The 18201-nt window shown below is 33.1% G+C and overlaps 1 protein-coding gene across 1 annotated transcript; it reads left to right on the top strand.

Annotated features, from left to right (window-relative positions):
• The first annotated feature begins 183 nt into the window (after positions 1-183).
• Positions 184-17798, top strand: LOC124529603 (integrator complex subunit 6). The gene is made up of 16 exons (XM_047103406.1): positions 184-454; positions 553-630; positions 1058-1297; positions 2110-2290; positions 3741-3949; positions 4370-4552; positions 5367-5519; positions 6295-6525; positions 6956-7150; positions 8336-8545; positions 9755-9955; positions 11017-11328; positions 11948-12050; positions 13486-13646; positions 15434-15560; positions 16517-17798. The coding sequence occupies exons 1-16, from the start codon at positions 338-340 to the stop codon at positions 16738-16740; spliced, it is 2925 nt and encodes a 974-aa protein (XP_046959362.1). The 5' UTR covers positions 184-337; the 3' UTR covers positions 16741-17798.
• Positions 17799-18201: the final 403 nt, after the last annotated feature.

Below are 18201 nucleotides of genomic sequence, written 5' to 3' on the forward strand. Positions count from 1 at the left end.
GTTAGTAAGATATAAATATTTTAGAATTTATTGTTGTTTGTCAAACATGTTTAAAGTTGGGGATATCATTTAATATAAAATGGCAACATAAATGCCAGTTACGATCTTTGCCGAGCGTTTTTCTATTGGAGGCCGAGAACAACCGAATGTATGATTAGGTCACGTGGTACTTTTGGAGTCTTCGTGGCGTAGCTTGTTCAGCTGCTCGTCGAAGCGGCTGTCGGACGGTCGCCTCTCAGCGAGTCTGCGTACAATGTAGCAGCCATTTTTGTTCTTGTTCATAATAGCGTGCGCATATTTTAATGTATTTAGAAGGATATTTAGGAAATTTTTCACGATGACTATCATAGTCTTTTTAATAGATACATCTGCTTCTATGAATCAAAGAGCTTATTTGGGCGGACGCCCAACGTTGCTCGATGTAGCCAAGGGCGCTGTGGAAACGTTCGTAAAGGTACGTGCAGTGTCATCGACTCCTCAAACCGCCTCATTCTGTGATCGATTTGTTTATCGCGTGCAAAGTGTGTGGAACTTATTAATATTATGTCCTAGGTTCGTCAGCGATCTCCCGAAAGCAGAGGCGATAGGTATATGCTTCTAACTTTCGAAGAGCCACCCGCGAACATCAAGGTTAGTATATCAGAGTGAACACGTTTTACGGGGATATTTTAATGGATTTATGCATAGAAAATCATAGTAATGCAATTTCTATTTAGTGTTTATAATTTGCACTGTGAGCTGTAATCCAGAACATGAACATACGTTGAAAGTACGAAATTTACTGAAATATAAAACACGACGTAAACAGGACGAACCGCTGCCGTTGCTGCCTTTGCGATATCGCTCGCGACTGCGCTCTCGTCGCGCGCTCATTGGTCGGGAATACATATATAACGAAATGGCGAATTGGTGGGAAATATGAAAGGATGAGTGTTTATAGGAATGCGATTGTGGTTTCGTTGTTTGATAACGTTCAAATATATCGGCATTACAAAATTATGTTAAAATGTTTACTTGTAATCATATTAACATTTGAATATTTTCTTAATATTTACAGGCCGGTTGGAAAGAGAATTTAGCAACATTTATCAATGAATTAAAGAACCTGCAGTGCCTTGGCTTGACGACAATGGGTGCTGCTTTAAAGCATGCATTTGATGTGCTTAACATAAATCGAATGCAGACTGGTATAGATACTTACGGTCAAGGACGATGTCCATTTTACCTCGAGCCTTCTGTTATAGTTGTGATTACTGATGGAGGAAAACTTTCGAGCAATGCTGGCATACAGGAGGAAGTAAGTTTTATTTTAACATATTTAATTAAATTGCTTTATTTCCAATAGACATTTATAATTAAAAAGTTCTTGTATAATTCCTATAAGATTATATTTTTGATGCCATTTTACATAACTATAAAATTTTAGTTACCTGTTAAAACTATATAAAAAATATTACACTTAAGACAATTCCCATTATTATAATTTATTGTTATATGTTATGATCAATAAAGATTTGAAGTGAGAATTGGAAACAATTTAGAGTTATTTAAATAAATTTCGTGGTTGTGTTATATAAGTTATTTTAAAGTGAAAATTTGAATCTTGATATCATAAATATTAGTTTATAACATTGTGTTGTGTGTGATAGTTTTGGCAAGCATTACAAAGAAAATTTTGCCATCTTAAATTGATGTGTTCGTAAACCCACTATAAACAAAACATTCTGTTGAGATTACCAAATGTTACCAAAAGTTTGTATCACAATGTAAATATGAACTAAAACTCATATCTTATCTGAACTTTGATTTCGTCACTTGTTAAGTAACAACAAGTTATGTTATTTGATTCAGTGCAGACTTAAGTTATTGTAATATACTTTGTGTACATGCACAGAATGGGAGGAGTGTATTGAATCATTTATTAACTGAAACACTCATCACATACAATAAACTTTAAATATAATATAAAATTCGAAACGAATTTTAGAAATCAATAAAATAAATACTGTGATGTAAATTATTTAAATAAGATATTGCTTAGTAAATATAACATATAAGAATAATTTGAAATTTCTCACTATTAACGGACTGATTTGTTTCCTTCCACAGTTTAATTTACCAATGAATTGTCCTATTCCTGGTTCGGAATTGACAAGGGAACCATTTAGATGGGACCAAAGACTTTTTTCACTGGTGCTTAGACTGGCTGGCACACCAGCGGTTGAGAGGGATACGGGTCTTGTACCATCGGACTCTTCACCCATAGATGCTATGTGTGAAGTTACTGGAGGTGAGTTTACTTTGTTACAATATAACAGTGTAAAAGATATATCATAGTCGTATGATGTAAAAAAATATATATTTTTACATTAGCCTTTTCTAGTTTACTTTTGATAACGAAATTAGTTTTTGACTTTAATCCTTGGGAAAGATTATCTATTGGGCAGTATAGGCAACTGTCTAGGCAATAAATCACCTCAAAGGCAGGCCTTAAATTAAGAAATTTCAAATATAAAGTAAATTAAATTGTTGAAGCCAAAATTCCTTCTATTTGTTGGTTATAGCATAATATTACTATTATGAGTTAAATTCCTTTGTGGTACAAAATACATATTTTAGTAAGTCAACCCCTTTCAGGTTTGAGACTTGCATTTCTTAGTAGTATGTTTTACATACTACTAAGAAATGCAAGTATCCAGGACTATATATAGGAGGAATAAGGACCATAGTCCTTATAATACCAATTGCATATATCTAGAATTAATACTACAATTAATTTTGTGTCCTTTATCAAGATCGAGTATGATTTCTTGTTTCCAATACCATTCTAATTCCATAATTATACTAGGAGGAAGCATTATTTATAGTCATTGAAACATAAATATGTTTTACTTTTGACTTAGTATTATGGAAAATATTATTTTCCCATATAATTCCCATATAAAAATGGTGATGAGATGTGTAATTGTAATTCTTTGATAGTCAGATGCAACATTGTCATAATAAGCCCTTGATATTTTTATGCCTCTGTCAGAACAGGTTTCTTCATAACAATTCATGTACCAACCGCAATAGCTTATAGGATTATTCTCTGTTTCAATGGAGGAGTCTGTATAATTATGATTAAAACTGATATAATTATTAGTTTCTATAATTTGTTGCTATACTGATCATGCAGACCCTTATACTTTGCCTGCTTACCTTCTAAACTTAAATAAATCCCAAAATCTCCTGTGCCATTTTATTATTGATCTCTTTTTAATCCACATAAACACTTTTTATCATAAGCAACTTATTCAAGGGTGACCTAAGAAAACCAGTTTATCAAGTTTTTTCATGTAAAGCTTACATTGAAAATATTTGCAACATAGTTTTTTTAATTACATGATATTAAAACTTAAAACAGAGATTATTTGTGTGTCATTTACATTGGTATGTTAATAAAAATTATGTTTAACTATATAATTTTATCTTAGTATAGTGAATAATTGTAATAAATTTCTCCTAGCTTTGCATTTGCTTAAGAGTTACATTTATTATTATAATATATCAATGAGACAGTAACTGTTATTAATAGTCCGAGTTAAAATTTTCACTCACTCAGATAGCAAAAATTCAGTGGGTTTATTTAATCTTGGGATTTTGTAAATGTTTTTATTATTATTATTTGTTTTTTATTACTATTATTTTCAATAGATAAATAAACACATTAATGAAAATAAATAAATGTCTTCTTTCAGGACGTTCCTACTGCATTACTTCGCACCGTATGTTAATGCAGTGCATTGACAGTCTGGTCCAAAAAGTGCAGAGTGGAGTTGTTATCAACTTTGAGAAGATTGGTCCAGATCCACCACCGATTGACGGAGGCAATAACAGAGAGGGTGAAGGCGATGAGTTGAATCCAGACACAGAAAAGGAAATGGACACTGATGGTGATCGGAATGGGGTATGTAACCTATTTGTGTATATAAAATCTATTAAACATATTAACCTGTACTCATATACCGATAACTTTGTTTATAAAAGAATTAGGTATGGTGTTTATGGGTAAATAAACGATAATGGGCCTAATATATTTCAGTGCCATAATGATAAATCAAATCAAAATAAACTTTATTCAAGTAGGCTTTTACAAGCACTTTTGAATCGTCATTTTACAATTATGTAAAGCTACCAACGGTTCGGAAAGTAGATTCTACCGAGAAGAACCGGCAAGAAACTCAGTAGTAGATAGGTGATTAAAGTTGCACAATAAGTTACAAAATGTCATGATGTCTTTGTTAATGAGAAAGAGAGGATTTTGTTCATCATGTGCACCTAATGGGATGTTAAGTGATACAATTTAATGCTACTAATATAATTGCAGCGTTGGAACGGCGGCGCTTATCAAACAGCTTTGGCACCAAACCAAGCCTCCAGTGCACCGCAAGCGTGGCACTCCTGTCGACGTCTCATCTATGTTCCACGGACAGTGTCACAAAAAGGCTTTGCTGTAGGTTTCTGGCCCATACCGGAATCCTTTCGACCAGACCCCAGTGCTCCAACACTGGTAAGCAAGTTTAAATTGATAAATTTTGTTTTTGCATGTTTTAGTAACTTGTGGATTCTCTTCTGTAGTTTTATGAAATCCTTAACATACCTACATAACCGTTTTACGTGTATAATTAAATTAATAAGTAAATATTTGTGAAGAAAAGAAAACTTCGATTAATTGTATAATAGTTAATAATTGATAGTGATATAAAAAAAACTTTTTACGAAATAGTTTATTAATTTAATATTCAAGAATTCCAGTAGCTATGGTTTGTTTTTAAGATTTGCGAACTATCCACGTGAATAAGAGCTGTCACAAATTTACATACATTTGTTATGCAAATAGGTTCTGCTGCAATTGTTTATACTTATAATTATGTATAAGCTTCTTAGTTAGTGTATGATTTTTTGAAACTGAGGTATCTTATTTAATTGTAGAATTTAATATAATATCTTATTTAAAAATGATATTATATTAAATTCTACAATCGTGTGATAAAATCTATGGTAACGTTTATAAATAATGGTTAAAACATACTTTTAGTTGTTCAGACAACAATGCACCTTGGTTCATTTAGTGCATGTTAAACTTTGTCATATAGGAACCTTTAAGTAATGTAAAGTCATACTAGTTGTTGCCTTCGGCTTCGCCTTTCGGTATTGACTTCGGCTTTTTGTCGTCAGATGTTATTCATTTATAAATAAATTAGTCTGTTCTTCCTTGAATTTTAAGCTACAAAATTTCCGGTCCACAGGTTTAGAAGAGTTACTTACGCTTTTATAATATTAGCATAAACAATTTGATTAACAATACATATTTCAAATTACAGCCCCCGAGATCCGCTCATCCCGTTGTGAAATTCACGTGTTCATCACAAGAGCCAATGGTTATTGATAATCTGCCTTTCGATAAATACGAACTAGAACCTAGTCCCTTAACTCAGTTCATACTGGCACGAAAACAACCGACGACATGCTGGCAGGTATGTATCTAATGTAGATAACAGATTTTATAGGTATAGATATACAGTAAAAAAAAGTAAAGTAACAGCCTGTAAATTTCCCACTACTGGGATAAGGCTTCCTCTTCCATTAAGGAGAGGGTTTGGAACATATTCCACCACGCTGTTCGAATATGGGTTGGTGGAATGCACATGTGGCAGAATTTCAATGAAATTAGACACATGCAGGTTTCCTCACGATATTTTCCTTCACCGCCGAGCACGAGATAAATGATAAACACAAATTAAGCACATATATATAGTGGTGCTTGCCTAGGTTTAAAGCCGAAATCATCGATAAAGATGCACGTGTTTTAACCACTGGGCCATCTCAGCTCTCCTATCTATCAGCAATCCTATCAGCATCTATAGATATATAGATTCAACATATATAAAACTTGACATAGCATTATAAATGTGTTTTAGAAGTCTATACTTATATTTAATTTTTAGATTAATGCTATTAGAATTCGAAAAATATAACAGTAAAATCTAATAATATTATAACTTAATTATCTGTACCAGTAAATTATATACACATAAAATTATAGTTAATAATTTTACTTATTTGAATGAAATTTTAGGCTTAGTATTATTAATATTCTTTAACTGTTTTTTTTTTTAAATCAATTGTAATGAGAGACAATATTAATAAAGTTTCTACTATATTATGTTACCGATTTAAAATAAAACGGCATACACATCTAGTATGTCGGTAGTGAAAAAAATAACAAATAAATAGTCATTTACTTTTCAGGTGTTTGTGGCAAACAGTGGTTGCAAGAATTCTGAAGTCAGTCATCCATTTGGTTACTTAAAAGCGTCTACAAATCTTACATGTGTCAACTTATTTGTGTTACCGTACAACTACCCAGTGCTCTTACCACTTCTCGACGACCTTTTCAAAGTGCACCGATGCAAGCCCACTCCTGAATGGAAATTGGCGTTCCAACAATATTTGGATCGGATGCCATCATATTATGTAACGGTATTAACATTTCTTATATACATAAGTCCTAAATAGATTATCTTTTATAAATAATACATATGTAATTAAATTCTGAGTAATTACTGTTTTGGTATTGAATTTGTATACATTGACTAATTTCTGATAAGAATTTAATGTGAGGTAATTTAAATTATATTCTGTGTTTAATCAGTCTATACAATGTGTAAATGTTTTATAAAACTATATCCTAATACATTACTTCAAAGATATATTTTAAAATTGTAAAAAAAAAACTAAGGGTATCTTTCATTTGGATTTGGTAAATATTTTTCAATTCCTGCCAATAACTAAGTGTATGAAAATGATTGAATTATACAAAAATATATTTGAATGTAACAGGCATACGATATAGATATATAAAAATAAGATAAGATTGTACGTGATAATGATACATTTTTTTTTATTTTAGCCACTTCGCCGTGCGTTAACGAAGATGGGTGCTTCCACTCCATTGGTACAGAGTTTGATTCCTGACACCCAAGATAATTCACTGAGCTTCTCCGTGCTTAACTATTTAAAAAGACTGAAAAACCAGGCTAAGATAGAGTTTGAGAAGCTGTGTGCAGATGTTATTAATAAAGCTTCCAGTGGGAATAATCAAAAGGTAAATTTTGTGATAAATATATTTATAAAACAAATAATACAAATGGTGTATTCTTGAAATTTTATTATAACTGTGTAACAATAGTATGAACTCTAAAAAAGATCTATATATATATCCGACAATGTCTGTGTAGCTACACTGGCAACCTTTATTCAAAAAAAGCGGTTCAATATCCTTTTTATGTTTCAAATAAAATGTTTCAATACAAATTAATCCAATGCAGTCAATGTAGTCTTTGTCATATGTTACTAAGACAGAAGTGAAATTTTAAATCCTGCAGCCATCTAAAAGCTTAAGAGATTTTTAATTGTATATTTTTAATTATAAATATACAAAACATGATACTAGCAATTATTACAATTACTACATTGACTGCATTGGATTAATTTATATTGAAACATTTTATATAATATAATATAATACAATTATATATTATAATGATAAGTCTATTTACACTTTTTTTTATTATGAAAACATTTATGATATCTAGACCAATCTAGTATAGTTAAGTCTCCACATAAAAGATAAGACATTTTGTAAAACTTTAGCTTAAATTTATTGTTACATATTTTATAATGTACACTAACCAAATTTGGATTTTAACTTTATAAAGGAAATATAAAAACATATTCAAACAGGGGAAGATAAACTATAGGTTTGCATACCCTATCCGATTTTCTGATAGCTGTGCTACATGTACAATATTTGATAAATATGTCTTTATTCATAATACAACACTATTATATCCATTACAACAACAATAAAAGCCTGTAAATTTCCACTGCTGGGCTAAAGGCCCCCTCTCCCTTTGAGGAGAAGGTTTGGAACATATTCTACCACGCTGTTCCAAGGCGGGTTGGTGGAAACACATGTGGCAGAATGTCTATGAAATTTGTCACATGCAGGTTTCCTCACGATGTTTTCCTTCACCGCAGAGCATGAGATGACTTATAAAGACAAATTAAGCACATGAAACAGCGGTGCTTGCCTGGGTTTGAACCCGCAATCATCGGTTAAGATGCACGCGTTCTAACCACTGGGCCATCTCGACTCTTTTATATTTATTATATCCACTGTAATTCCAATTCCAAGGATCCGTGAACTTTGAAAGTTGGCTTTTCATATTCTTCTCTACTTCTTTCCGTATATGTATTCAAGTTAATGACACCAAAAATCGTATTCCAGGTAGCAGAAAGCATCAGAGTTATGCCCCGATCGTCTCTCAAAAAAGATCTCACAACTCATCCGTGTTTGCAAGATAAGTTCACCGCTCTAAGGGATCAGTTGAACGAGTTCGGCGGTTTTGTTGTTGGCCTGTCACGCGGCAGACATAAGACTCAAACGCACACATACAGAAACCCATTTGATATACAGCGACGGGATCTATTAGATCAGGTAATTTGGTTGTGATAATATGCTATAATATTAATATAAATTAATATTATAGCATATTTACTTACATACAAATAATTGTAAATGACAGAATAACAGAAAAATATAAGTGAAGAAAAATAAATAGTTAGAAAATAAAATATGATGATATTCATTATACATTACCACTGATTTTTGTTTCATCAGTACTACATTTCAAAAAAGACTAAAAGACTCTTTTAGATCATATAAGCATTATATATATTTGTATTAGCAGATCATATTATGCGAGTTGTCTCATTGATTTCAAAAATTATCAGGATTATTTAAAATAATACATTTGCACTACATAGTTTGTCTGTTTCTAATTAACTTCACACTAATAAGTGTTACAAGAGGAGCAGTGATCATAACTAGCAAGTGTTCTGGTATTATTATATGTGCATAAAGCAGACAATTATTAACTAAAATAATTGTGGTTGAAACTGCTTGGCTAAGTTCGTATAAAATAAAGGCACAGTATGTACTTGTGTCAAATATAATGTTGACAATTAATTGGTATAAATAAATACATAACTTTCAATTCATATTTGGAATGACTAAATTGTAATAATTTAGTGTTTTATGTAAAGACAAGAACAGTGTCACATTGAAATTTGGTATCTCAATTCAAGGACAATACATGGATATGTTTGGTATAATTAAGCATCTACATTTCGATATAGTTATCTTAAATAGGCTATTTGACAATGCGAAAAATAAATTGTGTATTATTGTAATCAGTGTATATTATGAGTTTAAAAATGGTTATTTACTAACGAAACTTGAAAATAATACTTAATTTATTCAAAAATCAATAAATAAAAATGCATTTTTTTAAACGTTTGTCACGTGACACAAAACGCTCCTGATTGGCCGGCCTTATGATGAAGTCACTTTGTTGTAAACCTTGCTTTTCTACTATATGTACCACAGATTAAAATACAGCAAAGTGACGTCACCGACCCCATTTTAGCGCCATATTGTCCAAGTAGCGTTTTCGCGAGTTATTTAAATATGGAATTTTTAATATGATATTTTTCGGCAAATATGTACTAGAAATAAAAAAATCAACTTTTACTGGGTTCCTTAACCTCTACTAAATAATATAAAATGGATTTTAAAAACCAGTCAAATAGCCTATTTTATTTTGCTTAATTTATCTAAATTTTCGTTTCGTAATGTTTTTTTCAGGTGGTCCGTATGCGCGCAAACTTCCTCCAGCCGTCGCTGGCGCATACGAGGCTTGTGGACGAGGACAGCGTGCACTCGATGCCCGTCGCTCAGATGGGCAACTATCAGGAGTACCTCAAGCGGATGACGCCGCAGCTGCGAGAGATAGAGTCACAGCCTGTCCGGCAGCACATGTTTGGCAATCCGTTTAAGATTGACAAGGTAATATTAAGTAACAACAAATTAATTTATAAAAATCGCAATATAACAAGCTACCACAAGTAGTGGCGTCGTAATGCGTGGGCGGCGTGGGCCACCGCTCACGGCCTCGCACCCGAAATTTGAAAAAAGTACAATAATACATTGGGATCAGAGTACTGGAAAAAGAGGGGCCTCGCAAACTGTATCTTGCCCACATTAAGATTCGATCTTGCGCCGCCACTGACCACATGAATTCCTTATATAATTTGTGACTATCATGTAAATGAACTATTAACTTTTTTTATGGTATAAGTTGGCGGACGTCCATATGGGCCACCTGATGGTAAGTGGTCACCATCACCCATAGACAATGACGCTGTAAGAAAAATTAACTATTCCTTACATCGTCAATATGCCACCAACCTTGGGAACTAAGATGTTATGTCCTTTGTGCCTGTAGTTACACTGGCTCACTCACCCTTCAAACCGAAACACAACAATACTGAGTACTGTTGTTTGGCGGTTGAATAACTGATGAGTGGGTGGTACCTACCCAGACGGGCTTGCGTAAAGCCCTACCACCAAGTAAAACTGCTTGAACTATTTGAAGCTTCTTAAAGTATAGGATAGTGATTATAAAAAGCCAGCTTATCGTACTGTTGTAAAGTATAAAAAATAAATTATGTACTGCCATACGAGCAGAGATGGCCCGGTGGTTAGAACACGTGCATCTTAACCGATGATTGTGATGATGATTGGTTCAAACCCAGGCTAGCACCGCTGTTTCATGTGCTTAATTTGTCTTTATAATTCATCTCGTGCTCAGCAGTGAAGGAAAACATCGTGAGGAAACCTGCATGTGACAAATTTCATAGAAATTCTGCCACATGTGTATTCCACCAACCCGCATTGGAACGGCGTGGTGGAATATGTTCCAAACCTTCTCCTTAAAGGGAGAGGAGGCCTTTAGCCCAGCAGTGGGAATTTACTGTACTGTTGTTGTTGTTGTTGTTGTACTGCCATAACAAGGTATCTAAACAAAATTGATCCTCAGTTTTATTAACGAAAACACGTTTGCACAGAGGATGATGGTCGACGAAGCGGACATAGATCCAATGGGAGCCGTGCGAAACAGCGGCGGCGGGGGCGTCGGCGGCAAGCGCGGCGCCGAGAGCCCGCGCGCCGCGCCGCCCAAGCGCAAGGCGGGCCCGCTGCCGCAGCACGTGGTGGCGCGCCGCCCGTCCGCGCCCGCCACGCCGCCGCCCGCGCCCCCCGCGCCCGCCGCGCCCAGCCCGCCCGCCGCGCTGTCGCCGCTGTCGCCCGTCACGGCGCGCCGCCCGTCCTCGCCGCTCGCGCCCGTGCCGACCGACTTGCCCTCCGGTCGACCTCCCGAGGTACGCTATTCGAATCGTTTGATATTAGTGCGTTTTCAGCGTTACATGTTTTTTCTGATTCCAAAATTTTATATAAATTTAGGTTTTCTATTCCTGAAATAAAAAAGGAAGTTTAAAATTACTAGTGTCATGAAATTAAAAACAATAGATTTCACTTTTGTGATGTTAAATTTAAAACAAATAAAAAGGAAGTTAAAACTTAATGTTGTCATCAAATTGAAAAAAAATTGCGCTCACTTTGTGATGGTAAATTAATTCGTATACAATTAATGTCAATGCATTTTTGTTACAATGCCTGTAATCAAAGTCCAAGTTACATTTCTCGTCCTGGATTTATAGGTCATACAAAAAATGTACTCCTTAAGGTGTTATGTTACGTAATGCAGGACTTTCATTTATGAACTTGTGAAGTGGGCCACAATTGTCAATTAGTATATATAATAAGGAAAATATAAAAACTTAAACGCAATCCAATAGTTACAAACCTTAATATTAAAATGTATTTAACACTATAATATTATTATTATATTTACTCATATATAATTGATCATAAATTATTTAAGCATATTATTGGTACTCATATGATACTCATTGTTAAAAAATGTTAATAATTTTGCAGGAACCTCCAAATGTGGAAACAGAAGGTCCGTCACCGCCTCTGTCGCCGCAGCCCGCTGCACCTAGTAACCTGCCGCCTGTTATCAAACCGTTTCTTAATGGAGGTAAGTACATTCAAAAATTTGTTGTTTGTCTCGACAGCTGAAAGGTCAGACTATTAATAGTATGGCATGAATGAATTTGACTTTCTTTTTAAAGAATAAGGACAAAGAATAAAAATAACGAAAAAACGATAAATAGAATTAACTTAAAATCAACTTCCTAGATTTTTTGTATATAAATGCAAAAAGTTAGTTTAAAACTGGTGCAAGTCCAATTCTATTGTTCGGTTCTGGCTTAAATAGGCAGAGTGACTTATTGTAATTACAGGCACAAGGAATTAAAGTAATTATCAATTGACAATGTACGACATGTTTAATACTTGTATTAGTGCTGATATCTATTGATGGTATCTATTTACTTGTTGGTAGGGCTTTGTGCGAGCCCGTCTGGGTAGGTACCACCCACTCATCAGTTATTCTTCCGCCAAATAACAGTAGTCAGTATTGTTGTGTTCCGGTTTGAAGGGTGAGTGACCCAGTGTAACTACAGGCACAAGGGACATAACATCTTAGTTCCCAAGGTTAGTGGCGCAGTGACGATGTAAGGAATAGTTAATATTTCTCACAGCGTCATTGTCTATGGGTGATGGTGACCACTTACCATCAGGTGGCCCATATGCTCCGTCCGCCAACCTATACCAGAAAAACAAAAAAAAAACAAAAACAATGTCTCGACAGCTGAAAGGTCAGACTATTAATAGTATGGCATGAATGAATTAGAATTTATTTTTAAAGAATAAGAACAAAGAATAAAAATAACGAAAAAACGATAAATAGAATTAGCTTAAAATCAACTTCCTATATTTTTTGTATTTAAATGCAAAAAGTAAGTTTAAAACTGTTGCAAGTCTAATTCTATTGTTCGGTTCTGGCTTAAATAGGCTGAGTGACTTATTATAATTACAGGATAAAACTAATTACCAATTGACAATGTACGATATATTTAATACTTGTATTAGTGCTGATGTCTATTGGTGTTGACTACTGATCATGTGGCACATAAGCCCTTGTGCAACTCCGCTAATGATGTGACTGGAACATAAAACTAATTACCAATTGACAATGTACGACATGTTTAATACTTGTATTAGTGCTGATGTCTATTGGTGGTGACTACTGATCATGTGGCACATAAGCCCTTGTGCAACTCCGCTAATGATGTGACTGGAACATAAAACTAATTACCAATTGACAATGTACGATATATTTAATACTTGTATTAGTGCTGATCTATTGATGACTATTGATCATGTGGCACATAAGTCCTTGTGCAACTCCGCTAATGATGTGACTGGAACATAAAACTAATTACCAATTGACAATGTACGACATGTTAAATAGTTTTATTAGTGCTGATGTCTATTGGTGGTGGACTACTGGTCATGTGGCACATAAGTCCTTGTGTAACTCGGCTAATGATGTGACTGGAACGTTCCAGACGCGTACACGACGATGGGTAGTAAGCTGTCGCGCTCGCCGTCGCCGCCGGCCGAGGCCGCCGTGCCGCACGACTCGCAGGAGCTGCAGATCAACGCAATCATACAGGGCATCGCCGCCGAGAACAATTTCATCTCGCGCGCTCGCAAGCGGAAACGGAAGGTGAGCCTTTGGTGACGAAGTTTCAATTACTATATAGGTTCCTTTTCTTAGATCTGCTATAGAAGTATTCCTATTGTTAGGCGAAACTTTATTAAGTTTATGGTAATGTTTTGAAGGTTATTTGATCAGTGGTATTTCTGTGGCAGGTTTTGTAACTATGTTTTAAATTATAAACGCTAGGTGTATAGAGTCGTTATATCTATTTTCTCAATAGCTTTCTCATATATAACATTCTTGTTTTTAGCTTAAATGAAAAGTTAAAGTCTTTGAATTATTCCCTTGTAGATATGATACTATTGATTTGTTTCAAATGGTTCTTCAGTATTGTATACACTGATTAAAATATGTATATAACAAAAGTGAAGTTTGGTTCTAAGTGTCACAATTGTTAAAGAACAACACAGATTGCATAACATCTTAACCTAATATAGCATCCTAATTTTAAATCTACTTAAAGAGAAATGTTCCTAGTACGACTTTTTTCATAGATACAATAGACGTATCATTTAGATCGACACTGTTTTGATACTCATCATAAATATTTGATGCTTTGGTTCATTACAACGGTGTTAATTATTTGCCTTACTAGGTAACCTGGTGGAAACAATAAAAGTAAGCTAAGCGTTGCTACAATATTTAATAGAAGTAAATTATATTATAATATTTTCATCTACTAAAGCCAGCACAGAAAACAAGTTACTATTTTTAATACAACATTAGGTACATAGTATTTATGTGAAGAAGTTAATGTCATATATTGGTTAAGAGAATAATCATATTTTTAAATTGATAATATTAATGTACACTAGACTATAAATATTCAAATAGCAGGAAGGTAAAAAGATAACGGAAACTTGGATCTACATATTGCCAATAATTGACTTATAGATCATGCATTGTCAAATGGAACTCTTTTTAAGCATTTAAAACTAAATTATTAATAGTTATACAACTAATGATACAGTTATATGCATAATAATAAATTAAGAACTTGTCTATTAAAAAAACAGGCATTCTATGGCCTTTACATCCACTTCAACCACAAGGCGACTAAAGAAAAACAACTTTATTAAATTGACGCTATTATGTCATTGCTTGAAATAGGGAATAAGTTGTTATCTAAGGATTTGATTAGTTGGGGTATTATGTATGGGGTATTTAGTATTACGGTGAAATAGTTGGTGGAGAATTTCAGTTGAACTTCAGTATATGATCATAAATACATATATGTATTTTGATATTTATTTATTTTATCAAAAACAGTTTGTTTGTTATGTAGCATAGCTATTAAATAATCTCACGTATAATGTACATTTACGATATGTATATCTTTACTACTTCCTCGATTTTAATAGGATATAGATATAAGGCAATAATATCAAGACTAACTAATACTAAGACTTCAGTTGATATAAAAGTGTTCAATTTCCGAACATTCAAATACTTGAGTGAAATTATATGCGAATCTTAATATTAAATAATATTCAGGTAGCTATAAAGATTATTCAAATTATTGTAAAAGCAGAATTATTAATTGACATTTACTATTTACTATTTTAAACTTCTTGAATTTGTTTAAAACTGGTGACAAACTTTATAAAAATTGTCAATTGTAATTCACCTTGCCTTCAACTTTAACACCATTATATTTATTCATTATATTTACAGTTTTGAGTCAATACGCCATTGACTCGGTCAGTTAAATCATTCTTAAATTCACCTTTAAGTGAACCTTTAGTTGTTCTATAGTTTTAATAATTATAACTTTATTCCATTATTTTTTTCAGAGCGAGAGACAAGAGCCGCCTATTATACTGCCGCCTCAGCCTTCCCGTAAAGAGCTAGCTGAGATAAAGAAGCATAATCTCGAAGTTCGCTCCGAAGTCTATAGAGCTGTAAGAAGGCCTGGTAAAGGTATGTTAATAATTTTCTTTTATTATTTTTTTAACCTATTTGTCGGCCGACTAACTTTGACGGTTGGATCATAGTAACGTTATAAAATAATCCGTTGGGGAGTTTTATGAGATATTCATTCTTGTTAAGAAGTTTTGTAGTTTATTACATATTGCCTTTTCATTAGGGGTTGGTGGTATACGTTAGGTTAATAAAATTCAACAAACAGGTGGCCTCATGAATGAGGCGAATTGTTATTAAAATCGTTAAATTATTTGCAAATATCTGATCTATCTGTTGTCGACCGTTTTGTAGAATTTTAAATGTGCGAATGTCATTTGAATGATGCCCATTTAGACGAAAAGAAGGTTTTCATACACCTCTCTGAGAGAGATGTATTAAGAATAAGTATACTCGTCAATAGCCCCAGATAAATAGCCTGGATAGTTTATTAATTTTCCATCATTTACGCCACCTAAAAAATCAGGATGCAATATCTTTTCCTGCTTGGTTCATTAGTTTCCTTTGAGAATTGCTGCCCGGGTATCCGAAATCGGTTAGAAGACTCATCGTTGTAATATGAGATTGTTCTAGTAATAATTATAATTTAATTATTATTTACTACTTATATTTACTTACTATAACGATGAATTTTTTTGTGAGCAATTGAAATTTCAGTCATTTTATCACTATACAATTCCTCTTACGATATTAAGAAATTAATATTTTTGGATTAATCTCCTGTCTGTGGTCTGTGTGTGTGTGTCAATTTATCACAACCGATTTTCTTCGAAACTACTGGATGAAAAAAGATCGAAGTTCTGTACTCATTGTTATACGAAATTGATCTCACTAGTTCTCACAAATCTTCTCATCTTCTCACTAGATCTCACAGTTCGACTAACATTTGTTTGTATTTTTATCAAAATTTTTATTTTTATAAAGGTATCAACTTTTAAACATTATACTTGTTTCAGATTTCACAAAGCTGTTCGAATACTTAAAACAGTTGAAGGGTAGTGTCGATGTGAAGAAGGAAGTTATACGTGACGTTATTAGTGAGTCGTTACGGTTCAAGAGGAAAACGCTCGCTCAACTTCTAGAAGACTTTTTAGCGGGACTAGAAAAGAACGGAAACAGTGCCTCAGTTAACTTGAAAAGGATTAATTCAACGTATGGAAATACGAATAATCATAGTTAGTGGTGTTGTGAATAAGTGAACTCGAAACGAATCGGTCTTGTTTCTGTTCTGTCAATAGATGTTATGCCGTGTTTTATTATTCAATGTAATAGTTATCAAATAAAATATATGTGAGTAAGGCACTGCCAAATATCATTTCGAAGTCTACATCCTAGATTGTATATTGAAATTTTTTCGTCGTAAAACAATCGCCTCGTCAAGGCTGTGAAATTACTTCTATGTAAATGCAAGGCCGTTATTCACTTAAAATTAAAACAAATGTTAAAACAATTATTATAATTTGCCATGAATGCAGTAACAAAAAATATTTACACTTGAAAAGTGCATTCATGTTATTGTGATAAAGTACTAGTTAAAAATTAGTTTTAAATGAATAAGGTTTTATTAAACGATGAATTTGACACTATCGCTCGTGGCATTCTCTTTTAATCTGTTAATGATTTAAAGGCATTTAAATTTGCATTGAAAGTAACTTACCAAGTCCTTATTGCGTAATTTTAATGACTAACAGAGGCCACTATTAAGTAATAATTTTAGTTGTCTCTATGGCGAGTCATCAAAAGTACGATGTGGGCATTTCTTTTTCACAGTTGTAGGCATTTTTTTTAAATTCACTCGTATTCGGATTCGAAATAAATCATGAAGCAATATGAATTCTAAGAATTTCATGTTTTACTTAAGTGATTGTGTGAGATTGAGTTCAGAGGGTGTAAATAGTATTTGTAAATAATAGATTTTATCATAATTACCAATGAGAAACATCTAGGATGCTTTTATGCATCAACGAATGCGGTATTTAGTACGACTGGGTGTTCCAGAATCCGACGTAACGATATAATATAGTATTATTTTAAATGAAGATCTAGTATTTAGCAGATTTATTGTTATAAATAAATTGATAGTTAATTATTTTTTAAAGAACTGCTAGTTGATCATTTTAAATGAAATCCGTTCTGTTTGGATTCTATGAAGACCCTGTCCCGCTAAATGTCGTTTGGTCAATTGTAAAGTGTATATATCATTTTATAAATAAATTATGATCCTTATTGGATTTTTTATTTTGTGTTTTATTATTATTGACTAATATCCTTGTCTATGGAAGATTCGGCTTAACGAAAAAGGTTCGTATTTTTTCTTTTTAAATCGTATTGTTGAATTTAAAAAAATTACACATTAATTTTAATAATTGAATTGATAATTAACAATTTTCTTTTCTTCGTGTGTGCAAAATCAGCCTTTTACCATATAAACCTTGAACTCTTTTAATTTTTGTATACGTTGTTACGAATAATTGAAACTTAATATATTATCAAATTAAAACTAAGTTTGTGTGTGTAACTTACCAGATTTCAAAATAATATGAGTTCATTGACCTTATAAGCGTACTAAAATATTAATAAGCGGTTAATTTTGGTCAGATTTTATAATACGTACATTTTAACGTGAATATTATAATGTCAT

The sequence above is a fragment of the Vanessa cardui genome, chromosome 1 (genome assembly GCF_905220365.1).
Source record: "Vanessa cardui chromosome 1, ilVanCard2.1, whole genome shotgun sequence".
Taxonomy (NCBI): domain Eukaryota; kingdom Metazoa; phylum Arthropoda; class Insecta; order Lepidoptera; family Nymphalidae; genus Vanessa; species Vanessa cardui.